The sequence below is a fragment of the Eucyclogobius newberryi genome, unplaced genomic scaffold (genome assembly GCF_026437365.1).
Source record: "Eucyclogobius newberryi isolate DKJ021-1_F unplaced genomic scaffold, fEucNew1.0.hap1 SCAF_11, whole genome shotgun sequence".
NCBI classification, from domain to species: Eukaryota; Metazoa; Chordata; class Actinopteri; order Gobiiformes; family Gobiidae; genus Eucyclogobius; species Eucyclogobius newberryi.
Genome location: NW_027315735.1, coordinates 18,346,090 through 18,373,440, shown reverse-complemented (window position 1 = coordinate 18,373,440; position 27,351 = coordinate 18,346,090). Strand labels below are relative to the sequence as shown.

The window sequence follows — 27,351 nt, the reverse complement described above, 5'->3', positions numbered from 1 at the left end:
TTTTAAACCTGTTTTTTAATAATTCATTACTAATTTTAAATGAAAGAATATTCAGGAAATAAAGTTTAATGATAAATACTCACAGAAGAAAGTCTACAGCCATGCATTTGTTTTGGTGCAGGTCTCTGCTGACATACTGGACACACCAACTGCTAAACTAATCAGGCTCACAGTAAGCCCTAGGTCACCACATGCGGGACAACCAACCTAGGAAAGGTGCAACTGGAATTTCAACCAATCACACAGGCCCCTGAGCAGTGTCTGGAGGCTATTGGACGGTGAGGCGGTATAGATTTGTCCAGGAAACCTAATTGTGTCTAGTGGTGTGATGTGTTCCTGGACAAAACCAGATGACACAATACTAACCAGGGCAATTTAACACTCAACTTTCTTTCTAGAAAGAGAGAATGCTGCTCTAAATTAGTCTTATTCTTATTACCATTTCCATTATTATTATTATTATTATTATTATTCATTCATGTTCTACCGCTTGTTCCCTTTTCGGGGTCACAGATGACTGGAGCCTATCCCAGTGACTTTGGGCCTTAGGCGGGGTACACCCTGGACAGTGGCCAACACATAGACATAGACACAGAACCAGTCACTCTCACATTCATTCACTAGGGCCAATTTAGAGTTGCAAATTTTGCCTAACACATGCATGTCTTTGGACATGCATGTGATGTTGGTCTGGTCCGGGAATCGAACCCATGATCTCCTTCTCGGGAGGCAAGAGCACTAACCGCCTTTGCAGCCGAGACACTTTTATTTTTATTTTTACCACCATTATTTCTTCACTGATAGAGGTTTGGCTGTAGACCTCTCTTAAACGCTGTTAGATTCATTGCGCACTCTTAGTTCAATGCAGTAATCACCACTAGATGGCGTCTGGAATAACATGCTTCTGTGTGGAGTTTGCATGTTCATGACTGTATGTTTCCTGCGGATGCTCTGGTTCCTCCTGCCACTACAAACATGTACAGTGCTGGTGTAGGGATGAGAGTGTGTGTGGCGTGTTTACAGCATGTATATCATGTATGTTCATTAAGATGATATACATTATTTACATGAACCTTAATTGGTAGATCAATTGAAGAAACTATGGCGAATTACCGCGGTGAAGTTAGTTTCACGTTGGACGTTGGACATTCGCCTCCGCAACTAGAGCGGGAGCTTCCTCTGAGTGTGCCCCGCTTGCAGTAGCTCGACGCGGGGAGCTGCGCGCTGAAGTGCCGCTTGGTACGCCAGTTAGGGACCGACTCTAAAGTACCGTTTGTTTAAAAATGTTATCTTAAAAAATATCAAACGTATTTATAATAAAAAAAAAACAATATTGAGCATGAATCCAAGTTGCTAATATTAGATGCAATAGTCCTTTTGGGCTGAAAATTTTCAGCTGAAGATTATTTTCAATAGCTCCTAAATCAGCTAGCCTAGATAGTAAACGCTAAGTGATTATGGTAGTTTGAGTCTCCAGGTATCACACACACCTTTTACTTTTTCAAATTAACCCTTTATAGATTTTTGAAAGATTTCGTCAAAAATTAAGGATTCTTTTCAATAGCTCCTAAGTCAGCTGACCTAGAAAGTCAAACCCAAGTTATTATAGTAGTTGTGGTCTCCAGGTATCACGCACACCTTTTACTTTTTCAAATTAACCCTTTGAAGATTTTTAAGGAATATTTTTCATCAAAAAACAAGGATTCTTTTCAATAGCTCCTAAGTCAGCAAACCTAGAAAGTCAAACCCAAGTGATTATAGTAGTTGTAGTCTCCAGGTATCATGCACACCTTTTACTTTTCAATTTAACTCTTTGTGGAATTTTAAGGAATATTTTTCATCAAAAAACAAGGATTCTTTTCAATAGCTCCTAAGTTGGCAAACCTAGATAGTAAATGCTAAGTGATTATAGTAGTTGTGGTCTCCAGGTATCAGGCACACCTTTTACTTTTTCAATTTAACCCTTTTATAGATTTTTAAGGAATATTTTTTGTCAAAAATCAAGGATTCTCTTCAATAGCTCCTAAGTCAGCTGACCTAGAAAGTCAAACCCAAGTGATTATAGTAGTTGTGGTCTCCAGGTATCACGCACACCTTTTACTTTTTCAAATTAACCCTTTGTAGATTTGTAAGGAATATTTTTCGTCAAAAATCAAGGATTCTTTTCAATAGCTCCTAAGTTAGCAAACCTAGATAGTAAATGCTAAGTGATTATAGTAGTTGTGGTCTCCAGGTATCACACACACATTTTACTTTTTCAAATTAACCCTTTGTAGATTTTTAAGGAATATTTTTCGTCAAAAAACAAGGATTCTTTTCAATAGCTTCTAAGTCAGCTGACCTAGAAAGTCAAACCCAAGTGATTATAGTAGTTGTGGTCTCCAGGTATCACGCACACCTTTTACTTTTTCAATTTAACCCTTTTATAGATTTTCAAGGAATATTTTTTGTCAAAAATCAAGGATTCTTTTCAATAGCTTCTAAGTTAGCAAACCTAGATAGTAAACGCTAAGTGATTATAGTAGTTGTGGTCTCCAGGTATCACGCACACCTTTTACTTTTTCAAATTAACCCTTTATAGATTTTTAAGGAATATTTTTCATCAAAAAACAAGGATTCTTTTCAATAGCTCCTAAGTTGGCAAACCTAGATAGTAAATGCTAAGTGATTATAGTAGTTGTGGTCTCCAGGTATCACGCACACCTTTTACTTTTTCAAATTAACCCTTTTTGAATTTTAAGGAATATTTTTCGCCAAAAATCAAGGATTATTTTAGCAGTTAGCAAACACCGTAGAGTTGCTGAACTGACTGATAAACGGTCAAGGAAACGGCCTGTGCTACTGGACCCTGGACCACAGAATGTCAGCAGAGCTTTGAGGCCTTAAAAGCCAAGCTCACCACAGCCCCGGTACTTTGCCTATTCTGACTTCTCCCTCCCATTCATTCTGGAGGTTGGTGCAAGTCATGCTGGATTGGAGGCAGTGCTCTCCCAGGACCAGGAAGAGAAGGTGCGACCTCTTGCGTACGCCAGTCGAGACCTGCGCCCAACTGAGCGCAACATGTCCAACTACAGCTCCATGAAGCTAGAGTTGTTGGCCCTTAAGTGGGCCCTGACTGAGAAATTCAGGGAGTAACTGCTAGGACACAAATGCGTGATCTATATGGACAACAATCCCCTGAGTCATCCCTCCTCAGACACACTGGGAGCTGTTGAGCAGCGCTGGGCCGCCCAGTTGGCCTCTTTTGATTTTGAATCAAAATATCGTTCAGGTGTAAGTGTAACCAAAATGCTGACACTTTGTCTCGCCAGCCTGGCACTTCCTTACAGGAAGTGGCAACGGGAACTTGGGGCACATGTCTGCCTGGGCAGTTAAAACAAGCCCTACAAGGAATGGTTACACAGGCAACACAGTCCCTTGTGACTTTTCAACCGCAAGTTGCCCCTGCTGACCTCCGCGAGCTTCAGCAGTCTGACCCCGCCATACAGGAGATCCTGACCTTTTGGCAACAAAATCGACAGCCCACTCGTGAAGAGCGACGAGCCCTCTTTTCGACTGCCCTCTTAGTGCTGGCCCAGTGGGACCGCCTGGTAGAGTTAGAGGGGCTGCTGTATCGGCAGGTGTTTCGTCCTGACGGTGGTGGGGCTGTGTATCAACTCCTTCTGCCTAAAGCCTTGGTCCAGAATGTCCTCACCCAGGTCCATCAGGAGCATGGACACCAAGGAATAGAGAGGACTCTGGCCTTGCTGTGTTCCCGGTGCTATTGGCCAGGTATGTCACGCGAGGTAGCCCAATGGTGCCAGGCTTGCGAGAGATGTCAGCATGCAAAGGACAACCAATCGGTTCCTCACGCCTTTATGGGCCACTTACTGGCTTCACAGCCAAACGAGATCCTTGCTATCGACTTTACCCTGTTAGAGCAGACCTCCACTGGTCTGGAAAACGTGCTGGTCATGACTGACGATTTTAGCAAATACACACTTGTAGTTCCAACCCGCGACAAGCACGCTTCCACTGTGGCGCAAGTCCTGGTCACAGAGTGGTTTGCAAAGTTTGGTGTGCCGGCACGCATACACTCGGACCAGGGACTTCTGTTTTGAGAACATTGTTCCCTCCCGGACGGTGCGGTGTTTTCCAAACAACAAGCCATGGATTACCCGTGAACTGAAGGCTCTGCTGAAGGAGAAGAAGAGAGCCTTCAGGTCAGGGAACAAGGAGGAGCTGAGGACTGTGCAGAAAAAGCTGAGGAGGAAGATCAGGCAGGCTGAAGCCGGCTACAAGAGGAGGATGGAGGAGCAGCTGCAGCAGAAGAACATTCAGGGAGTGTGGAGGAGCCTGAAAACCATCTCGGGCTTCAAAATCCCCCCTGCCCAGACAGAGGGGGATCTACAGTGGGTGAATGATTTAAATGCTCACTTCTTGAGATTTGATTGGTCACCCGCCCCTCCCCCTGCACAGCTGCATGCTCCCTCTTCCACAGCTGGAAAATGTCCTGCATCCGTTCCTCTTCATTTCTCCGCCCCGGACCATCAGCTCCCCACTTCTCCTGGACTCACCCATCCCCCCAGCACACAGTCCCCCTGCCAACCACTGACTGTCACAGCAGCACAGGTGAGGAGTGAGCTGAAGAGGATTAAAGTGAGGAAGGCAGCCAGACCTGACGGCATCAGCCCCAGGCTCCTTAAGTCCTGAACTGTGTGGAGTTATGGAGCATGTCTTCAACATGAGCCTGAAGCTGAGGGTGGTAACACAGGTCTGGAAGACCTCCTGTCTGGCACCTGTGCCCAAGACACCGCGCGCCAAAGACCTCAACAGCTTCAGGCCGGTGGCTCTCACGTCCCATCTGATGAAGACACTGGAGCGGCTGGTCCTGGACCACCTCCGCTCCACCGTGAGCTCAGTCATGGACCCGCTGCAGTTTGCATACCGGCCTGGCATTGGAGTGGAGGACGCCATCATCTCCCTGCTGCACCGCTCTCTCTCTCACCTGGAAAAGCCTGGCAGCTCTGTGAGGATCCTGTTCTTCGATCTTTCCAGCCCCTTCAACACCATCAGCTCCTGAGGGACAAGCTGGAGACTGCTGGTGTGGAGTATGACCTGGCAGAGTGGATCCTGGACTACCTCACGGACCAACCCCAGTTTGTGAGAGCACGGGACTGTGTGTCTGACACTCGGACCTGCAGTGTGGGGGCGCCCCAGGGCACTGTCCTCGCGCCCTTTCTCTTCACCCTTTACACTGCAGACTTCAGACACGACACTGCAGAAGTTCTCTGATGACTCTGCCATCATCGGACTCATCACGGACGACGATGATGCAGAGTACAGGGGACTGGCGCAGTACTTTGTGGACTGGTGTCAGCGGAACCAACTCCTCATCAACGCGGGGAAGACCAAGGAGATGGTGGTGGATTTCCGCAGACGCCACCCCACTGCCCCCTTACCAGTGAACATCCAGGGAAGGGACATTGAGAGAGTGGACTCATACAAGTACCTGGGTGTTCATCTGAACCACAAACTGGACTGGACTCATAACACAGACGCACTGTACAGGAAGAGCCAGAGTCTGCTCTACCTCCTGAGGAGACTCAGGTCTTTTGGAGTGACAGGGCCACTCCTGAAGACCTTCTATGACTCTGTGGTGGCATCAGCCCTCCTGTACGGTGTGGCCTGCTGGAGCAGCAGCATCGCAGAGAGGGAGAGGAGGAGGCTGGACAAAGTCATCAAGAAGTCCAGCTCCGTCCTGGGCTGCGCTCTGGACTCGGTGCAGGAGGTGGGGGACAGAAGGGTCCTGGCTGGATTCACATCTATGCTTGATCATGAGTGTCACCCCCTGCAGTCCGCTCTGGAGAGCAGCTTCAGTGAGAGACTGATCCACCCTCGCTGTGTGAAGGAAAGGTTTCGCAGGTCTTTCCTTCCTGCTGCTATCAGACTTTATAACTGTGATAAAATGTGAATATATGATTATATTTCTGTGATATATTTTATCTGCATAATAGTGATATTTTATCTGCATCATTAGTCTAAGAGTAGAACGGGTGTGTGACAAACTGCATTTGTGAAGGGGTTGTAAAGATGGGCCAAAGGATGTTGCCCCAGGAGGGGATGTGACAGCCCAGAGGAGTTTGGGTAATGTTTACCCAAGGCTTGATCTCTAGGAAAAATACCAGCTGTAAAACAAGTGCCTTGATGTGAGGCTGACCAATGAGAAATGTGACCCGCCTATTCCAGAATATCTAATAAAACCAACCAGCATGGGAAAAAACGGGGTGAGACGCAGGAGGATCACGCAGGCTGCGTACCACAGCCTGCGTGATCAGTCCCGGCGTTTTCTCCCAAGCTTGCCATACAAATGTCTGATATTTCTGTGTCGTTTCATGTTCTAAGTTGAATTGTGTTCTTGATGTGTTACGGAATAGCATCGGTGTTTGTCTAATTCCATGACAATAACTAACACTGTTAGTCCTGAACACTCGCAATACTGACTTAACAATGTACAATTCTGTCATATGTGCAATATGTTCCGTCGTGACACATATTCATGTGCAATTACTGTCGTGATCACATGCAATGGTATTTATGTATTTATGTATTTATTTATTTATTTTTATCTTTATTATTTTTCCCCTCCATCCCTTGTTGGGTAATGGGAGTTTTTGTTTATAAGAGATCTTCTACTGAAAGTGTTTTTCAAACTTCCTATAAGTGATCTGTTCTTTTCTTCTGTATCTACCTCTGTATCTACCTGCGTTGCATCAATGAAATTTCCCCATGTGGGACAATAAAGGAATATATTATCTTGTCTTATCTTACTCCGTACCACCCAGCAGGAAATGGGCAGTGTGAGCGGTTCAATCGAACACTTCACAATATGTTGCGTGCTCTTCCTGCATCCCGTAAGAGGGACTGGAGTGGTTGCTTACCCCAGGTGCTCTACGCATATAACACCACTCCCCACCAGTCCACTGGTGAGTCTCCATTCTTCCTGATGTTTGGGCAAGAACCACGTCTGCCTATTGATTTCTTGTTGGGTAGGGTGCAAGACCCCGTGGGGGGGAAGTGTGCATGAGTGGGTGTTACGACCACCTGGCTCAACGGCAGCCAAACAAAGAGGGGAGTCCACACAGCACTCACAATAATTAATAGTATATTTCTATTATAAATAATCAGGCCCTGACAAAATAAACTAATGTATCTGTGTAGATGGCAACTAACTAAGTGTAGTGTGATATGTATCGTTGCAATGAAAATGTGCAAAAATAAACAGAAATAAAACTGTGCTGCCACACAGTACAGCAACCAGTCTTGGGGCGCGGCGAGAGAGAGAGAGACTGCTCCCACCAGCCTCCCTTATATCCAGGCTGGCTCCACTCAAGCCAAACGATCCTAAGGTGTGTTAGGAGGGACCTGCAGTGGAGAGAATCACCTGGCAACCAGGAGAGGGTGCTGACTCCCACTGCCCAGGGAGCTGACACCCCTACAGAATCCCTAGGTTCGTAACAGTGGGTGAAAAGAGCACCAGACGCGTCTTCAGGTGGCTTTCAACGGGCCAAGAGAAAGATTGCGTCTGGCGGCCTCACGCAGAAAGGCAAATCATGACCAACGGGTCAGAGATGTGCCATTTAAGGAAGGCCAGCTGGTGCTACTTCGCGATTACAGTGCTAGGGGTTGTCGGAAGACCCAAGACCTGTGGGGTCCTCAACCTATGTTGTCCTGCAAGCCCCAAGGGAAGATGGTGTGGTACACGGTGGTACACGGTGGCTCCTGTGGATCAACAAACCAAGGTAAAAAGGGTCCACCGATCCCTGTTGAAGGTCCTGCTTTGCAGTGACTCCCCTGCCACTGTCCCTGGTGTGAATCCTCCGGATGCACCTGTAGCACCAATCGTAGAAGATGAACAGTCATTTGAGGATGAATTGTTTTTACAGCCGCCGGTGTGGCAGCCAACAGTTGTGCCCCAAAACTCATCCCACGTCCCATTACACGTGCCGAGTGCTCAAGAACCATTAGTTGCTCTCCCCATCGTGGTCACTGACCAGGCTCCGCCAGCAATTGACCCTGTGGCCAATCCTGGCTTCAGCGAGGCATCTGTACGCTGGTCCACTCGCACGACTGCTGGCCAATACCTAAATCCCCACCGTATTCCAATGTCCCTAGTTGAACAACCATCCGGCCAAGGTGCTCCTGTGTCACCCTCCAGGCTGACACAAGCAGTTTTTAGGCCTTGGTGTTAAGTTGTGTTTCATCGTCGGGGCGACGATGCATTTCGGGGGGGGGGTGGAATGTGGCAATATGGGCTGTAGAGGCCTGTGCTGAGGGTACACTTACCTGCCGCTCCGTGGCGCTCAGCTGGCAGACTATTTAAGCGCGCCCTCCTCATCCGCCTCTCGTTTTGCCCACACGTTCTTCCGGGCCTTGGTTGTTGGCCACTCCGTCCTCCATTCCAGGTAATGACAATCCCGCGGCTTCGATTCATTCATTTCACAAATTCATGAATTAAATTCTTCCGGTAGTGCTGCTGCAGTGCCACAGGCACCCATAATCCAGTCCGGGGCTCTGGCAAATCACCTAGCAGGTAATGAACTCCCAATTCTCCTCAGTCATTCAGTTTCAATGCTCCTAAATCCCGGTTTGCCCCAGATACACCGGTCAAGTACACCCGTTTGGCTTTTAACGCCTTGTCCATGACCACGCGCCGCAGATTGCGGCGAAGGCGCTGTTGTGCGGCAAAAGCTGGCCAACGTTGCATGCGCTGGTTCACTCAGTTTGGATGCAGCCTGTGGTGTGGCGCGATCCCATTGAGCAGCTAAGGAAGTATCGTGTGCTACTCTGTCAACCATGCCCGGTATGTGCCGAGAATTTATTAAGATCAGTTTCGATTGAATGTAGTAATTCCACTGGTAATATTGCAGGTCTCCTGTGGTGGTCCGCAGCGGCTTGAGCACGCCCCCCTCTGCTGTTTAGTTCCTTCTTGGCTTCTTTTTGTTTTGTTCCTGCTCTGTTCTGAACCTGTATTGTGCCTATTTTGCTGTCCTGTTTTGTTCCTGTTTTGTCCCTATTTTGTTCTTATTTCGCCTACTATTATAATAACTTGGGTTTGACTTTCTAGGTCAGCTGATTTAGGAGCTATTGAAAAGAATCCTTGATTTTTGACGAAAAATATTCCTTAAAAATCTATAAAGGGTTAAATTGAAAAAGTAAAAGGTGTGCGTGATACCTGGAGACTCAAACTACTATAATCACTTGGGTTTGACTTTCTAGGTCAGCTGACTTAGGAGCTATTGAAGAGAATCCTTGATTTTTGACGAAAAATATTCCTTAAAAATCTATAAAGGGTTAAATTGAAAAAGTAAAAGGTGTGCGTGATACCTGGAGACTCAAACTACTATAATCACTTAGCGTTTACTATCAAGGCTAGCTGATTTAGGAGCTATTGAAAAGAATCCTTGTTTTTTGACGAAAAATATTCCTTAAAAATCAACAAAGGATCAATTTGAAAAAGTAAAAGGTGTGCGTGATACCTGGACACTCAATCTACTATAATAACTTGGGGTTGACTTTCTAGGTTACCCGATTTAGGAGCTATTGAAAAGAATCCTTTATTTTTGACGAAAAATATTCCTTAAAAATATACAAAGAGTTAAATTGAAAAAGTAAAAGGTGTGCGTGATACCTGGAGACCACAACTACCATAATCACTTAGCATTTACTATCTAGGTTTGCTAACTTAGGAACTATTGAAAAGAATCCTTGTTTTTTGACGACAAATATTCCTTAAAAATCTATAAAGGGTTAAATTGAAAAAGTAAAAGGTGTGCGTGACACCTGGAGACTCAAACTACTATAATCACTTGGGTTTGACTTTCTAGGTCAGCTGACTTAGGAGCTATTGAATAGAATCCTTGATTTTTGACGAAAAATATTCCTTAAAAATCTATAAAGGGTTATTAAATTGAAAAAGTAAAAGGTGTGCGTGATACCTGGAGACTACAACTACTATAATCACTTAGCATTTACTATCTAGGTTTGCTAACTTAGGAGCTATTGAAAAGAATCCTTGATTTTTGACGAAAAATATTCCTTAAAAATCTATAAAGGGTTAAATTGAAAAAGTAAAAGGTGTGCGTGATACCTGGAGACCACAACTACTATAATCACTTAGCTTTTACTATCTAGGTTTGCTAACTTAGGAGCTATTGAAAAGAATCCTTGATTTTTGACGAAAAATATTCCTTAAAAATCTATAAAAGGGTTAAATTGAAAAAGTAAAAGGTGTGCGTGATACCTGGAGACTCAAACTACTATAATCACTTGGGTTTGACTTTCTAGGTCAGCTGACTTAGGAGCTATTGAAGAGAATCCTTGATTTTTGACGAAAAATATTCCTTAAAAATCTACAAAGGGTTAAATTGAAAAAGTAAAAGGTGTGCGTGATACCTGGAGACTCAAACTACTATAATCACTTAGCATTTACTATCAAGGCTAGCTGATTTAGGAGCTATTGAAAAGAATCCTTGTTTTTTGACGAAAAATATTCCTTAAAAATCAACAAAGGATCAATTTGAAAAAGTAAAAGGTGTGCGTGATACCTGGACACTCAATCTACTATAATAACTTGGGGTTGACTTTCTAGGTTACCCGATTTAGGAGCTATTGAAAAGAATCCTTGATTTTTGACGAAAAATATTCCTTAAAAATATACAAAGAGTTAAATTGAAAAAGTAAAAGGTGTGCGTGATACCTGGAGACCACAACTACCATAATCACTTAGCATTTACTATCTAGGTTTGCTAACTTAGGAACTATTGAAAAGAATCCTTGTTTTTTGACGACAAATATTACTTAAAAATCTACAAAGGGTTATTAATTTGAAAAAGTAAAAGGTGTGCGTGATACCTGGAGACCACAACTACTATAATCACTTGGGTTTGACTTTCTAGGTCAGCTGACTTAGGAGCTATTGAAGAGAATCCTTGATTTTTGACGGAAAATATTCCTTAAAAATCTACAAAGGGTTAAATAGAAAAGGTTAAAGGTGTGCGTGATACCTGGAGACTACAACTACTATAATCACTTAGCATTTACTATCTAGGTTTGCTAACTTAGGAGCTATTGAAAAGAATCCTTGTTTTTTGACGAAAAATATTCCTTAAAAATCTACAAAGGGGTAATTTGAAAAAGTAAAAGGTGTGCGTTGTACCTGGAGACTCAAACTACTATAATCACTTAGCGTTTACTATCTAGGTTCGCTCATTTAGGAGCTATTGAAAATAATCCTTGTTTTTTGATGAAAAATATTCTTTAAAAATCTACAAAGGGTTAATTTTTTATCCCAAAAGGACTACGACATCTAGGATTAGCAACTTGGATTCATGCTCAAAGTTCTTGTTTTTTTTTTTATAAATATGTTTATATTTTTGAAGATAACAAACGGTACTTTAGAGACGGTCCCTAACTGGCGCACCAAGCGGCACTTCAGCGCGCAGCTCCCCGCGTCGAGCTACTGCAGGCGGGGCACACTCAGAGGAAGCTCCCGCTCTAGTTGCGGAGGCGAATATCCAACGTCCAACGTGAAACTAACTTCACCGCGGTTGTAGAATTTACAATCTTTAGCTTTGATTACGGCACACAAGCTTCTGCAATATTCAAATGTTTATATCCATCCAGTGTTGCATTATTTTTCATAATTAATCTTGTATTGATAATGGGCCTTCTCCAGCTCATCCCAAACACTCTCTGTGGGGAGCAGATCTGTGGTAGATAAGATTAGTTTCTACTTAACCTTAGATGTTTTCTCTTCTTGATGTGAATGATTTCACTCTTCTCAAACACACTAATTTTTTTACGGTATAATGTAAAACACATTCTTTGAAGACGTACAACTACAGTAGGTGGCGGTAAATGCACCTTTTCAGTATGCTGCCAACCGCCATTAAAAGTAACACCACCACAACAACAACATGGCAGGTTTGTGGATAAATCCATGACAAACAATAAGGCTCAACATTTATGGATTTCTCTGTGGGGTAATTCCTTGAACACAGTAAATCTCCCACAGAGAGATGCCCTGCATATTGTAGCTGCGCCTCTTCTGGACGTTCAATGAAGGCGTAACGTCCAGCAGGCTCGTGCCTCGCGCTGACCAATAGAGCGGACTGTTGGGTTCATTGCAGCGTTTCGCTCAGCTTGTGCACTCTCTCGTGCCATCTGACTGTGACATCTTTGCAGAATACTCAGTCTTGGTACACCAGGTATATAATGCAGGACAGGAGACTCAGTGAGTGAAGTGAACAGGAGGTTCCGCCTTTATTAATTGAACAGAGCGTATCCCTACGCCGAACAATATAGTGCTTACATGTAGTGGAACACATCGCTCTCTAACACGGACACTGCATAACAACAGCAACAACAGTCTAAGGAATAAAGTCTGGCGGTAATGCAACACTCGGATGCCAACCGCCATAAAACAACAACAACAACAACAACTGCAATGTCGATCGACACAGATCGGATATGCACAGGTCTTGTTTATCCCGAATGACTCTATAATGACGATATTTCCAAATTCTAAACAACAAACAGACAACAAAACCTGTTTTCAATAAGCAATATTTGTTCAGGGAGCATTGTTTGCGCAGTGAGCAGCGTGGATCCAGATAGCTCTGTCATTTAGCCAATGTTCAGTTCCTCTGCTGAATACGCGCCTCCCTGACCTGACCACACTGCTCCTCCACCCGGGGCTCCTCCACCCGGGGCTCCTCCACCCGGGGCTCCTCCACCCGGGGCTCCTCCACCCGGGGCTCCTCCACCCGGGGCTCCTCCACCCGGGGCTCCTCCACCCGGTCCACCCGGGGCTCCACACGCCCAAGCCCTGACTCCACACATGTCAGGACTCAGAACTGCTGACGCTGCTGATCCTTTTGTCACGTTTAGATTTGGTGTTGTTTTGTGAGATTTGTGAAATTCAGGAATTTGGAAACAACACTTTTTTGTGTAAACTATACAAAACCATATAAGAGAAAAACATCCAAAGGTGTTTAGTTAGCACACTGTGGTGTAGATTATCTCTTGCACTTGTCCTACTGTTTTGCTTAATAGATCCATGCTAAAACAAAACAGTATAAAAGTGCTCTGTGGAAGCTGGGAACATTAGTAGGCGTTGTTGATGATTCAGCGTGTGTGTGGGGGCTTGTTGCACCTGTTTGTGTCGCTGTTGTGCTCAGCAAGGCCAAAGCTGGCACTGACTGGGCTGCACTAAAGATAGAAGCAAAAACACGCAGCTCTTCTGCTTGGGCTTTCTTTTGATACTCAAGACAAACTCAATTACACAATTATTTGTTCTGTAGTAAAACCTTTTATGAACACATGTTTAGGATCATGTGTGGAACATATGTATATGTTCATTAGGCATTTATATAAAAATATAAATAAAAAACAATCCGATTCAACTTTATTGTATAGCACATTTTACCAACACAAAGTCTTCAAAGTGCTGCACAGAGTACAAAACAAGCACAAGTCAAATATGTTATTAATAAAGTTTGGAGCTGGCTACAGAAAAGGCGACAGTATGATCCTAAACAATACTAATGTAAACAATAGTGATGGATATATTGGCATTGCTGTGATGCATGAAGTCTCTGCCACAGTGATCAGTGTCGATCGAAGTTTCTGGTTGAATCCTATTGGTCGGGATGAGGCTGCTGGGCGTGTTTTCAACGCTCTCATTGGACACTTCAACTCCCGTTGATCATCGAGCTGAGCCGCAGCTAAACACGAACGCGCCTCCCGGTTCTTCCCGGTGTCTTACTTTGAAAAACCTCGTCACATCCGTAAGCCGGTGAATCAGTGTGTTGTGTTGACGGCTGACGCCGCCGCTGCGCTGGCTCCACAGGCGTGTTTACAGCCGCAGCCTGCGCGCCCCACATGAAGCCGCACAGACTCCGACGGTCTTGGGGCTCTCCCGGTCAACAAAAGCAGCAGGTGTTTATGAAAGAAGCTGTAACTTCAGGCTGACTATGGCCGCCGCACTGACGGGCCGGTTGTGAGTGTTCAAGTCTTCCGTGCTGCACGGAGCAGACCTGCTGCGATCACCGCTCGCGGGAGACAGACTACGCTCGGTAAGGCCACGTATTTCAGAGCTCAAGTACAGGGTGGTAGCGGAACCGTAGGTTCTTGACCTCAGCTGAACCAATTATACAATGTGGCACCATCAATGGAGGACTTCAAGGAATATTGGTGGAGACGGCGCATTAAGTGGAAATATTTAACTGTGTTTTGAAATAACTCAGAAGACACTAAAACTTCTCACTGTTATGTGTGAAGCAGCCATGGAGTTTTATGATCAAGAGCGGGACATCTCTGACGTGGACCCGCAGGAGCGTGTCCATCCAGAGGACGGGAATGGACTTACGGTGGTGGTCCGTCACAGCCGTGTCCGGCCGCCTCTCAGCGTGGTCCTGACCACGATGCTGTACTGCGCAGAGTTCATCACGGCCGCTGCCATGTGCAGCAGGTACCACAAGACCGAGGACAGCATCTGGATGGGCTTCACCCTCACCTTCATGCTGGTCCCCGCGGTGCTCATCCAGCTGGCCCTCATCTTCATCCACAGAGACCTGGGCCGGGACAGGCCACTTGTGCTCTTCCTGCACCTACTGCTGCTCGGGCCTGTCATTAGGTAGGTCAACAACAGTGTGGCAGATCTACCACTGCCAGTAACCAAAATATTCTTATAACTTTTTATACTGCACTGTGTTTCTCCCAGAACACGGCCCAAGTTTCCTTATAGAATACATAGTATAATGTTTTCCTGCATGGATGATGCACAGAGCCACACATTATGATCACACCACACGGGTCATGAGAAGCGCACGTCTGGTCAGACACTGCAAAGATGGTTACACACACGTCACGTCTTAAGACACAGCTCACCACAATGTTGGAACTGACAGGAACCACAAGACTGATGAATGCTTTAATATAGATTTGTTATTATTCATGGCAAACTTTAACACATAGATATATCTTATGTTAAGAAACAATCAATCAATTGTAAAAGTGAAAGTGGAAAGCACCAAAGTAGAACTGTAAATTCAAGCACCATTTCTTGCACTCACATGATCGATTCCCTTTGCGGAGCGACCTGTTTGGCAAACCATGACTCAAATTAAGATGTTAACGACAATGTTAAGATGTTTGGTTTGATTTGATGATGATACACTTTAAAACACACCCGATACTAAGCTTGCAGCCTTGAACTTTGACTTGTAAACAATAACCCAGTGGTATGGAGTTTATTGGAGGGTGTGTTTTTGTTTTACTGGCAAAAAGATCAGTTGTCCCGAGGGAAAAGGTTTTTGTGGAGTCTGACACCTTTTATAGCCTTTGGATGCATTTGTGTTGTAGGGTTTTTTCTGTTTCAAATGCTTTATTGGACAGGACAGCTGTAATGGGAAATGGTGAGAGACAGAGTAGAGACATTCGGCAAACCGTCAAGGCCAGGAAGCAAACTCACAAGGGGGGTAACGACCAGATTGTTTTTTAACATGGTAATAGTAGACCTGCTGCGTCAGTGCAACTTATTTGTCTTGTTTGTAGTGAAGTGTACACATCTGGTTTAAATTCTGGTTGGTCTGTTTAACAGCTGTGTTACTTAAACTAAAACAGGTCTTTCACAAAACATTTTTCCACCCAATAACCAACATTTGCAGATGTTACCACCATTTTAAAATATGCATGTTGCCAGGGTAAGGCCCGTGCATTGAAATGAGGTTGTGGTAAATTAACACAATTCATTAGAGATGCACCGATGGCAAAATTCTTGGCCGATACGGATTTCCGTTTTTTAAGGAGGTCTGACCTGCCAAAACCGTTTTTTCCGATACCAATTTTCTATCTAGCCACTGATTTTCCCACAAACTACCCAGTATTATATAAATGAAACAGGTGCATGTATACAGGACACACGTTTTATAATATAAAATGTAATTCATTTTGTGGAAAAATAGAAAAATAAATATCTATATATAAAAATAATATATATTACAGGACAGGAACACAAAGGAGCGTCATCTCTGATTGGCTGCTGTGCTGCCTCGCCGCAGAAAAGTTGAACAAATCTGAACTTTTCTGCGGTGAACAATATTAACGCTGTGAAGTTTATACGCCGTCAAAGGGTCTAGAGCAGAAAACGCCAAAACGCACCCTACGCGCCGCGGAAAACGCAGGAGGTGTTTGACGCGTTGAATGTAAACTGGACGCTTTGGCCGCCGCGGTCTGAATGAGTCTTGCTAGTTTTTAGGTATAATCTATCTATAATTCACTTTTGTTTTAAAATGAACAAATAAATACAATAAAAAACTTTAATGAGAAAATGTATTTTCTCTTTCTATACATCCATATAGCTATAGATACTGATAGATATATAGATATGAATGTAGATGGAGAGCGTAGATGGAAAGATGGATGGATAGATAATCCTGATGACAATATTCAGATATGATGTCAGTCCATCACAAATGTGCAAGAATGAGCCTGTCTGTCTTTAGTGTTGAGAGGTTCAAATATCACACAAAACCATCAGTAAACAATCTGTGTTTAAATAAAGGATTATATATAGACTGTAGTAGCACAGATACGTTTCTATTTACACTAATGTGTGCTAACAACATTGATAAGGATGCGACAAACTATATCTCTACTTTAAAACCTTTTTCATTAAAGTTTTTTTATTCAAATGTATTTCATAAAAATCTGTAGTGGTTTTACAAAATGATACTGTCTAACGGCAAATATACAATATAATGTAGGTTGTCATGTTATATTGCTTATTGCAGTTTCACCGTAACGTGATCCGTTAAATTTATTGCGTAGAATACGGAATAGCGAGTTATCCTTTGCTTCTCCTGTGATACTTCAGACTATAGTTCTACAGTTCTACTGCTACTGTAGACGCCTCCATTATCCTGGAAGGGGAGGTTTCCTGTGTGGCTTGGGGATTGTGATATTGCAGAACTGTTTACTGCATCGCCATGACTCTTCTGATCACGCAAAGGATTATATTAATCTGTTGTTTTTGTCTTAATGGCTAAAAAGAATAATAAATAGAGTTTGTTTACAAAGACAATATGAAAACTCAAGTAAGGAGTGGAGGTATTGGCTTGAGGGCAGTCTCGTCACAACACGTTTCCTCAACCACATAAACACATGAGAGAAACATGAAGTACATAACGATTCAGCCTGAGTGGACCTGTTGCAGCATGCAGACGTACTTTGTCACTTTCTGTGCTACATAGCCAGATAAATATAGTAGCAGTGAAGCGGTCAGGGTCAGCCGGATCTCACTGTGTACCAAACAACAGCCTAACAGTGGGAACTATTTCTTTGGAAGTATGTGGAGGGATAAATATTGTATTTGTTAAAGCAAATGTCTGTTTTGGTTAGCTTATTGTCTCACGACTGTACATCTTATTTTGACCATTAGCCTGCACGCTTTTGTCTAACTAACAGAGGATATGATGCAATAGCCAGAGTATTGATTTTAGACTAATGCATTTATCAGCGCTGCCTCTTCCTCTGCGTGAAAGCTGATGGCTCAACAGAATTGTTAGGGTTGCTGTGCCCTTGTACTGCCAGTTCAGCCCGTTTCCTTGCCAAACTCCCAGTAGACGTTGTCAAGAAGTTATATTTTGTCCAATTACTGTCCTCATTCATGCTTCATTCATGCTCTGAGAATGACCTCTTTCTGCCTGGGGTTGTTTTCTTAGTGGATCTGTAGTCTTTTAGTCGATTAATCGGTCGATGGTGTTTTAGTTGGCTGGAATTTGCTTTGGGATTTATATGCACAACAGCAGAAAAGGCATTGAATAAGTGAATTGGTGTTTTAGAGTGGTTGGGCAGTTTAATCCTCTTTCTCTCTTATGAAGATGCTGCTCTTTATACAGTGGCAAGAAAAAGTTTTGCACCTTTCCTGTTTCAGAATTTATTTGCATATTATACTTAAATAGTAGAAAAAGCTTCAGTTGTAGTCATCTGGACTCAGTTTGAAAAAATAGACGTTTCGACTCTCATCCAAGAGTCATTGTCAATAAAAGAATTTAGATCGAGAACTCCGATATTAATACTGTTCTGTGGTAAGACCCGCCCATTGGGAGGAGCCTTCCTGAAGTAGAAAGAGTTGTTTGTTTCAACAGAAACTCCCCCCTTGTATCTACCGAGCCTATTCAGAATCTTAATGGGCTATTAGAATCCTCTTTGTCTTAGTGAGACCCTGGCTCAACCACCCTGAGTACCTGATTAGCATCTGAATGTCCTGGTCCTGGTCCTCTACCTTTCCAGGGGTTCAGTATACCATTATAGATACCAGGAAGATTGAATCTTAGCCCTCCATTTCTGTTTAAAGAAGGTCTTTCTTTTTTAACAAAAATAGCTTCCTTGACTCCTCTTTCAAACCATCTTTTCTCCCTGCTTAAAACCTTCACCTCACCGTCTTCAAACGAGTTATTAGAGGCTTCAAGATGGAGATGCACGGCACTCTGAGGTCCTGAACTTGTATTTCTTCTGTGCTGATAGAGCCTCTTGTGTAGAGGCTGTTTCGTCTCACCTATGTAACGTTCTTTACAGCTTTCTTCACTGCATTGGATCGAATAAACTACATTGCTCTGTTTATGAGTCGGCAACTTGTCCTTAGGATGAACCAGTTTTTGTCTTAAAGTGTTTCCTGGTTTAAAATAAACAGGGACTTCGTGTTGTCTAAAAATTCTCTGCAGTTTTTCCGAGAGGCCAGACACATAAGGGATAGAAACACCCTTCCTTCTCTGTTCAGTTTCCCTTTTGTCCTGCTTCTTGGTTCTCTTCACTCTGTTGAGAGCCCAAGCGGGGTAACCACAGGCAGAGAGGGCATTTCGGACATGTTTTTCCTCTTTCTTCTTGCCCTCTGAGCTGGTGGGCACACCTTGAGCTCTGTGTTGTAAGGTTCTGATCACACCCAGCTTGTGCTGTAGTGGGTGGTTGGAACCAAAGAGCAGATACTGGTCCGTGTGTGTAGGTTTCCTATATACTTCTATTTGGAGTCTTGGATGAGAGTCGAAACGTCTACTTTTTCAAACTGAGTCCAGATGACTACAACTGAAGCTTTTTCTACTATGGAACACGCCTGGACGAATGAGGGATTACACCGACACATTATACTTAAATGTTTAGGATTATCAAACTAAGTGTTTTAGTTCACAAAAACAACACAAGTAAATTTTAAAATACTATTTTTAAATATTAATTGGCGGAGGACACCAAATGAAAAAGTAATGGCACGTTTTTATTGGTTTTGTAAAACAGCGTTCAGTTTCACTGGCCACACCCAGGCCAGGTTACCGCTGGGGGGAGGGGCTGTCAGATAAAGTCAAGTAGGTGCAAAATTAGTGAGGAATCTGAATTCAGGAGGTCACAAAAGCACCCAAAATGACACACAAAGACGTGGACACAGTTAAGGGCAGTGTTCAACCATAAGAGCGATAGATACTGGGCAAAGATGGCACCCATAGGAAGAAAAAGAACACAAAGGCTTGTCTCACATTTGCTAAGAAACATCTGGAAGACCCTCCCCAACATTATTCTGTGGACTGATGAGACAAACGTTGAACTCTCACTCAAGCCGCGAGTTCTGCTGTAGAGAACTGATGTTATGGTTTGACCCAGTTCAGTCTCATAAACCCTCCATTACAGTTGTTTATTAAAACGATTCTGAAAAATAACCGTTACAAGGTTTGGGTACAATTACTCTCATGTGGACAGTAACAAAATCAAATGATAGTTTAGTAACAACATTTTACGGTTACTTGCGTTGGCGTCTGAGATTGATTAGATAAAATTGGTCTAATCAAAAACATTTATGTCTAAAACTAGGGCAACCTAGTTTGGCTCAGTGCTGCATAGTTTCAAGACAGAAATTCCTCACCTAGCAGCAACAGTGTCCTTAATAGTCAAACAGCTGAATGTGGAATGTCGGGGAGCTAAGCTTGACAAGGATCCCTAAAACACCGAGACTCTTTATCAAAAGTACAGAATCAAATTGAGATTTTTGGAGTTTGAACTCAGACAACATTCCAGCTGAGTGATGTGATGTGCACACTTTTGCTTCTGAAGGACAGGTCTCAGGCGCTCTTTTCACAGCTTTATTCAATAAAACGGGCTTTGTATTATAGTTGGTAAACCAGTGCTACCTGTTTTGGTATTTTTGGCTTCAAGTGGTATAGTGTTACAGCCTGGCTCATTTACATGATGTTTTATGTTACATTACAGCTTCTTCCTACTTGTCATTTTCCTCTTAGCAACTTACACTGCTCTTTTGCAGTATTAATACCAGAAGTGTACATTTGAAGTAACCCCTCCCTTGGTAAACATTGGGACCGTTTACTTTGCAAATCTTAAGGTGACACACCCTTGAGCTCGGTTAATCCATTCATTCAAAACGTTTCTTTGCTTCCCTCTGGTGGAGCCACAACACAAGTATTTATTCAGCTGTGATTTACAGACCAGTGTTCTGTGCAAATCACTGCAATTTAGTTTGGTATTGCGTGTTAAAGCCCATAACTCTGTAAGTAAGTGTATTCTTAATGAAATTACACTTTTAAAATGTTTGATTTGAAGTGATGTTGTTGGTTAATGTGTAACAAAATGCCAAAGAAAATGACCATAAGTCACTGTACACAGATCTGCTCTGCCCTCTGCTGGTTAAAACTGGTGTCACTTACTCTTTTTTTTTTCCCGTCTTCTCAGATGTCTGGAGGCCCTGGTCATGTATTTCAGAGCCAGCAAGGAGGAGGAGCCATATGTCACCATTTCCAGAAAGATCAGTCTGAAGAAGGGGCAGGGGATGCCCATGGAGTGGGAAATTGGCCAATCGGAACGCAATCTTGCTGCTCACAGAAACGCCTTTAAACGTGCTGCTGTTATCCAGGCATTTCTGGGCTCTACCCCTCAGCTAACCCTTCAGCTGTATGCAACCATTCAGGAGAAATATATCTTTCCTCTCAGATGTAAGAAATGCTCCGTGTTACATTATTCAGCTTCGCATTCTCTGTTACTTCTATGCAAATATAGGACTTAAGTTTTGATTTAAATGACAATGTAAGTTGATGTGAGAGTTCATGAACTAATGAGATCGTGTTGTGTCCGCAGTGGCTCTGATGATCATTACCCTGATTTCTATCACATACGGGGCCCTCGTATGCAACATCTTGGCCATTCAGATACGATACGACGACTACAAGGTGCGGTTGCGTCCACCTGCCTACATCTGCTTGATCGTGTGGAGAGGCTTGGAGATAGCCACTCGAGTCACTGCCCTGGTTCTGTTTAGCACAGCCCTCACTCACTGGGTTATACTTGTGGTGATGTTGAACCTGCTCTTTTTCTTTTTCCTTCCGTGGGCTGAGTTTTGGGCCAGAAAAGGCTCTTTGGCTGAGAACATAGAGAAGAACTTTTCAAAGTTGGGCACCACTGTGGTGCTGTGTCTGTTTACTCTGCTATATGCCTGCATCAACATCTTCTGCTGGTCTGCCGTACAACTGGACCTCACTCACCGAGAGCTCATTGAAAGGCAGCTGCGATGGGACCGTTTGGCCCTCTACTACAGCGGCCGCTTTCTGGAGAACTTCCTCCTCATCACCCTCTGGTACTTCTTCAAGTCGGACTTCTACGAATATGTGTGCGCGCCTCTACTTGTGGTCCAACTGCTGGTCTGCTACTGCCTGGCCATTCTCTTCATGCTTCTGTTTTACCAGTTTTTTCACCCTTGCAAACGTCTCTTCAAGCACAATGTTCACGACTGTCTGCACTGTGCCTGTTTCCGAAGAAGAGTCACTTCACCCGGGAGTCGACGGGGAAAGCCTTCGTACTCCACTGCTGCCACGATGGTGTTGGTGGCAGAGGAGCCCGTGGACAGCCACAGAACACAACCCCTGGACCCATCCTGTCTGCTGGGAGAACAGGAGACGGCCATTCTCGACGATGATTCGGATGCAGCTTGATTTCAGAATATAGCTTAACGAACTGTGAGATTTAGTAGCGCAGGTTTCATTTTGTTTCTTTATGTGCAAAGATCTTTATCGAGTCATTGTTAGAGGGATATTCACACATTTTTTGTTTTGTTTTTCATGGCGATGGTTGCACACACACACTAAAGCCTCTGTACCAAAGAATGTAGCATGTTTTAAGCATGCAGCTCGGCACAAAGGTTGCCCTGAGCGACGGGGTAGGTAGATCAAGCAGGTGTACGGGAGTGGTGCCAAGTGTGGAGATCACAACCACAGGAATCTCTCGCCATGGATGCTCTTTTTTTTGCACATTTCTAACACTTTACTAAAACAAAATGACCATCTACAGGTCAAAAATGTAGAAAATCAGAATTACTTTCACCCCCTAGGATAAATTATTTTCATTAAACCAGGAGAAAAAATACTTGGTTGAAGGTTTTTTGCCGTTTCTCTTTAAAATTTAGAAATACATAAATGACAATATGTGCCTGAAAGCCTTAAAAAGCCTTGTTACACAAACGAGTTATTGAACAGTTACAGCACAACTGACCCGACTGGGCTGCTGTCACTATGAGCTTTTACATGTTTGTTTTAGTGCCTTGACTACTTATGTAATACTTGAAAAAACTAAATAACGCCTTACGTCCACTTAATAACTCAATTATGAAAGAACTTTTTGTTGTTGTTTAATTTACTTATGTAATAATAAAAAAAAAAAAAAAAAATCAATGTTGAAAACTGTAGTTTGACTTTCTATACACCAGCATCATTATTATTTGAGTCTTTATAGATTATGAAGATTGCGTCATAGAGCACACTTCACTATCTCAGTTTGTTCAAGCCATATCTGCTGCTTCATAGTTATTACCGGTAAGTACTTGTTTTTGAAAAAGTAGAATGCTACATTTTAGTAGATATAGTACTATTTTAATAAGTCAATGTTATTGTAGACATATTAACACCTGTCCGGCAGACGAAGCCCATCCTTACTTCCTCATTCCAGCAGCACCATTGTTCAACTCTAAAGTCTCCAAAGGTCGGAATGTAGTCTACCTGCTTCAAGAGGAAAGTCTCAAACTGGACGTGTGTCTTTATTTCCGTGTGCTGTCAATGGTTCCAGGAGATTTGTGTAATCGGGAGGAAGGTGGAGCTTTTCCTTGACACTATAATAAAGCTTGAGTCAGAAGGTGCTGAACAGGCACATAAAGCCTTGAACGGTGAATGCTCACATCATGGGTAATTGGTTTGTCAACAATGGGCTCACTTCATTCATACTGGTAAGTTTTGAGTATCTTTTCAAAATAATTTACAGACGACATAACGATTGTATTGCTGAAATCAAATTGTAAGGGTATTAACAAGTGTTTATCTCACCCTTATCGACTTTAAGGTTTTGTGGATGGGCATCAACATCTTCCTCTTTGTGTATTATTACCTCCACTATGACTTGGAAGAGGAGCATTTCTATACCAGGCATCTGTTAGGGGTGAGTGACAGCTGCTCTAACTGACACATCACCTTATGGCCATGATGTATGTATTGTCCACTGTTCTTGTCTCTTTCACAGTCTGCTTTGGCTTGGGCCCGAGCTCCTGCTGCTGTCCTTAACTTTAACTGCATGTTGATCCTGCTCCCTGTGTGTAGGAACCTGCTGTCTTTGCTCCGCGGCTCCTTTGTGGTAAGAATACACATACAAATATACAAAATACAAAAGTGTTTTAAATAAACTTCTCTGAGAGGTTTTCTGCCACCTGCATACTTTTACTCCTACTTCTGTTATATTTCATTCATTTTAGTAGTGTGGGTGGGACCACAAACAATAATGAGAATATTACATTTTTTGAAAATTTTGTTGTGTACTTTAAGATATGATGTAGTTTTTCTATTTTTTGATCCTTGAAAATGTCAGATTTTGTGCAGGTTTTGTCTTCCAAATAAATCAACTTCAAATTATAAATCAGTTATTCTTACTTGAGTAGCAGTTTCCCCGCACTTGAGTAATGTCTTTGTATGAAGTCGGTGTAATCGTCCAGGATTGTTATCATAGGAAAAGATTCAGTTGCAGATCTAGTCTGAGAACTCAGATATTATCTGAACAAAAAATTTGTCATAGGTGAAACTGATACTGTGTAAACAAATGGATAACACAACCGGCTCCCTGTATAATCAATAATAATCAAGAGTCCCACCCGGGCTGACGTAGGATTCAGAGTTCTCAGACCAGACTCTTGGATGATATCCATGTGAATTTAATGTAATAACATGATTATTTTGATCGTCAGTGTTGTGGAAGGTCATTGCGAAAACAGCTGGACAAGAATTTAAGTTTCCATAAGCTTGTGGCCTACATGATCGCACTGATGACAGGTGAGACATCCTTTACCTTTCACTTCAAATATAAGCTACATATTTGACAAAAAACATAAATACTAATTTATTTGAAAGTCATTTATTTTTCATAAGGAATGCACATGTGCAAAAAGGACTTGCTTTGTTGAATTGATTATCACCTGGACTGGATATATTTTGTGTTGTTCTGCTGTTATGTATACTTTGTTTATATTATTTACCAGTTCATTCCAATGTGATGAAGTGGACAATGGCTTACAGGCGTTGGTTTCTGACAAAATACACAAAAGTGACTTAAGTGGTAGATTATACTTTCGTTCACGTGTAATTAAACATTGGCTAAGCACTTATTGGCCAATGGTGGGTTTCCCCGGCCTACCATGTATCAGAAGGAAGCTGCATTTCTTTCTAATAAAAGCACATTATCTTTCCCCTCCCAGCCGTTCATGTGATTGCCCATTTACTGAACGTGGAGTGGTACAACAATAGCAGACAAGGAGTTTATGACAAACTAAGCACGGCCCTGTCGGATCTGGGAGACACCGACACCACGACTTATCTCAACCCAATTAGAGAAAAAGACATTGTAAGTAGTAACCTTTTTCTTTTCTGTTTTTTTTTTTACCATTCATAACTTACACATTGTGTTTCGGCATGTTGCTAGAATGGAAATGTTAGTTAAAAAAACACGATGCATTTCAAATTGACCTTGTTGCTTCTTCTTCCTTGTTCTAGGATCCACAACAGATTCCAACCTACTTTGTATTCACCACCATTGCTGGCATCACCGGGGTTATTATCACTCTGTCTCTCATCCTCATCATCACTTCCTCTATGGAGGTCATCCGGCGGAGCTACTTCGAAGTCTTCTGGTACACGCATCACCTCTTCATCATCTTCTTTGCTGGGCTGGTGATCCACGGAGCTGGGTGAGTCTTCTTTACGGTGTTTTTCTCCAGCATGTTTAACCTATGGCTTGTTAAATTGATTTTATTTGAACGTCTGATTTATCCATTTTCAGTCGTATTGTGCGAGCCCAGGATGACGATTATCCACATAATTTCACGTACTGCAAAGACCATGTTGACGATTGGGGAAAGATACCAGAGTGTCCTGTTCCTCAGTTCGAAGGAGGGTTTCCAAAGGTTTGTCGAAAAGGTTTTACTTCAAATCCAAACATGCATGCTAATATATCGATTTGTTTTTACATTTATATCACAAAGTTGTAACGTGCTATTATCTTGTGACTTTAGACCTGGATGTGGGTTATTGGGCCCATGTTTTTGTATCTTTGTGAGCGAGTTCTTCGTTTCATTCGCTACACCCAGACTGTCAAGTACAGAAAGGTAAAAAGCAAATTTGTGGCGTTTTAAGAGATTATACAAGCATTTATTGTATTGTTGTTATGTGACATTCCAATTGTATTTCAGATTGTGTTGAGACCTTCCAAAGTACTGGAGCTTCAGCTGGTGAAAAATGGGTTTAAAATGGATGTGGGTCAGTACATCTTCATCAACTGCCCGTCCATCTCGCAGCTTGAGTGGCATCCTTTCACCATGACCTCTGCCCCAGAGGAGGACTTCTTCAGCGTGCACATCCGCTCAGCAGGAGACTGGACCAACAAACTCATCAGCATTATGGAGCAGCTGCCAGAGGGAGCCCAGGGGCCCAAGTTAGTCCAGCCAATTTCTAATCTAAAGATTTGGTTGTAGTTTGAGGAATAGTAAAGCCTCTGGAGTTGCAAGTTTTATATTGTATATTTTTATTCTACTTCAACTTAGCATAGGTTTTGTTGGATGAATACCAAAGGAAAACATGTGCAGCTTTGCTTTCCTTTTGATAATGATGTGCCATTTATGCTGGATCAGAGTCTTGATGTTAGACTTTGTCAGATGTAAATCCAAATAAATGAATAATAGTATGGCAAATGTGAATTAATTTATGTAATCTATTTCATAATTCACTTCTTTAGGCTTGGTGTGGATGGTCCGTTTGGCACAGCCAGTGAGGATGTCTTTGACTATGAGGTGGCCATGCTGGTTGGCGCTGGTATTGGAGTGACTCCATTTGCCTCCATACTCAAATCTATCTGGTACAAGTTCAAAGAGTCGGACCCAAAGCTGCGCACCAGAAAGGTTAGAAGTGCCCTTCCCTTTTCTTAAACCTGGACCAAGTATGTGTTACAACACTGACGCACCATTGCACTTGCTGTAGAAAACAATCCATCTTTGTCTTCTATTGTGTTGCAGTCTCTTTTGTAAAGAACAATTGTTTTACAAGCTTGCATTTACTTCCTGGTTCAGATCTATTTTTACTGGCTGTGCCGGGAAACCAATGCCTTTGAGTGGTTTGCCGACCTCCTCCAGGTGCTGGAGAGAGAGATGGAGGAGAGAGGAATGGGTCATTTCCTCACTTACAAACTTTACCTAACAGGATGGGACCAAACCCTGGTAACTGCAATTAACTAGCAAGCAATGACTCAAGTCTACTGCAGTTTGTCAAAATGTAACTCCTTTTGTTTCTTTAGGCCAACTTCTTCAACGTAAACTTTGATAAGGACACAGATGTGGTGACCGGGCTAAAACAGAAAACAAACATTGGCCGGCCAAACTGGGATAAAGAATATGATCAAGTTTGCAAAGAAAATCCCACGTGAGTAAAAATATAGTTATTGTATTATTATATAGTATTGATTTAAACATACAAGTATTGTCCTTAAAATCATATTTCCATGTGTCCATACGATCCTCAGGTCTGGGGTGGGAACCTTCATATGTGGTCCTGTAGCACTGGCCACAGTTTTGGAGAAGAAATGTGCTAAATACTCTGATGTAGATCCTCGAAAGACCAAGTTTTATTTCAACAAAGAGAACTTCTAATGCTTACACTCTTACAATATACAGAAACAATGCCCAATGATTACAATTCAAGTGGTTCAGCTTTAAATCACTGTAGCACCATGTTCAGTGTA

The 27,351-nt window shown here is 42.8% G+C and overlaps 3 protein-coding genes across 3 annotated transcripts in view; 2 read left to right on the top strand and 1 right to left on the bottom strand.

Annotated features, from left to right (window-relative positions):
• The window catches only part of arl13a (ADP-ribosylation factor-like 13A), a 3,567-nt gene extending 3,233 nt beyond the window's left edge, over positions 1 to 334 (bottom strand). Inside the window, 1 exon segment of the mRNA XM_072436709.1 lies at positions 84 to 334. Within this exon segment, the coding sequence (XP_072292810.1) occupies positions 84 to 103 (20 nt within the window). The 5' untranslated portion in view covers positions 104 to 334.
• Positions 335 to 13,954: 13,620 nt separating this feature from the next.
• Positions 13,955 to 22,680, top strand: xkrx (XK related X-linked). The gene is made up of 3 exons (XM_072436697.1): positions 13,955 to 14,677; positions 20,773 to 21,032; positions 21,175 to 22,680. The coding sequence occupies exons 1-3, from the start codon at positions 14,313 to 14,315 to the stop codon at positions 22,023 to 22,025; spliced, it is 1,476 nt and encodes a 491-aa protein (XP_072292798.1). The 5' UTR covers positions 13,955 to 14,312; the 3' UTR covers positions 22,026 to 22,680.
• A 496-nt stretch (positions 22,681 to 23,176) lies between these two features.
• nox1 (NADPH oxidase 1) lies at positions 23,177 to 27,310 on the top strand. Its single transcript, XM_072436684.1, has 13 exons — positions 23,177 to 23,308; positions 23,422 to 23,517; positions 23,599 to 23,709; positions 24,314 to 24,398; positions 24,821 to 24,966; positions 25,116 to 25,309; positions 25,402 to 25,525; positions 25,634 to 25,726; positions 25,811 to 26,052; positions 26,353 to 26,515; positions 26,684 to 26,830; positions 26,908 to 27,032; positions 27,133 to 27,310. The coding sequence occupies exons 1-13, from the start codon at positions 23,264 to 23,266 to the stop codon at positions 27,257 to 27,259; spliced, it is 1,698 nt and encodes a 565-aa protein (XP_072292785.1). The 5' UTR covers positions 23,177 to 23,263; the 3' UTR covers positions 27,260 to 27,310.
• Positions 27,311 to 27,351: the final 41 nt, after the last annotated feature.

Bases quoted from the DNA above. Each gene is read 5' to 3' on its own strand.
- nox1 (XM_072436684.1), top strand. From the start codon at position 23,264: ATGGGTAATTGGTTTGTCAACAATGGGCTCACTTCATTCATACTG. The intron at 24,967-25,115 runs GTAAGTAGTAAC...TCCTTGTTCTAG, and splicing joins CAATTAGAGAAAAAGACATT to GATCCACAACAGATTCCAAC. The intron at 25,526-25,633 runs GTTTGTCGAAAA...TTGTGACTTTAG, and splicing joins TCGAAGGAGGGTTTCCAAAG to ACCTGGATGTGGGTTATTGG.
- xkrx (XM_072436697.1), top strand. From the start codon at position 14,313: ATGTGTGAAGCAGCCATGGAGTTTTATGATCAAGAGCGGGACATCTCT. The intron at 14,678-20,772 runs GTAGGTCAACAA...CCGTCTTCTCAG, and splicing joins CTGCTCGGGCCTGTCATTAG to ATGTCTGGAGGCCCTGGTCA. The intron at 21,033-21,174 runs GTAAGAAATGCT...TTGTGTCCGCAG, and splicing joins ATATATCTTTCCTCTCAGAT to TGGCTCTGATGATCATTACC.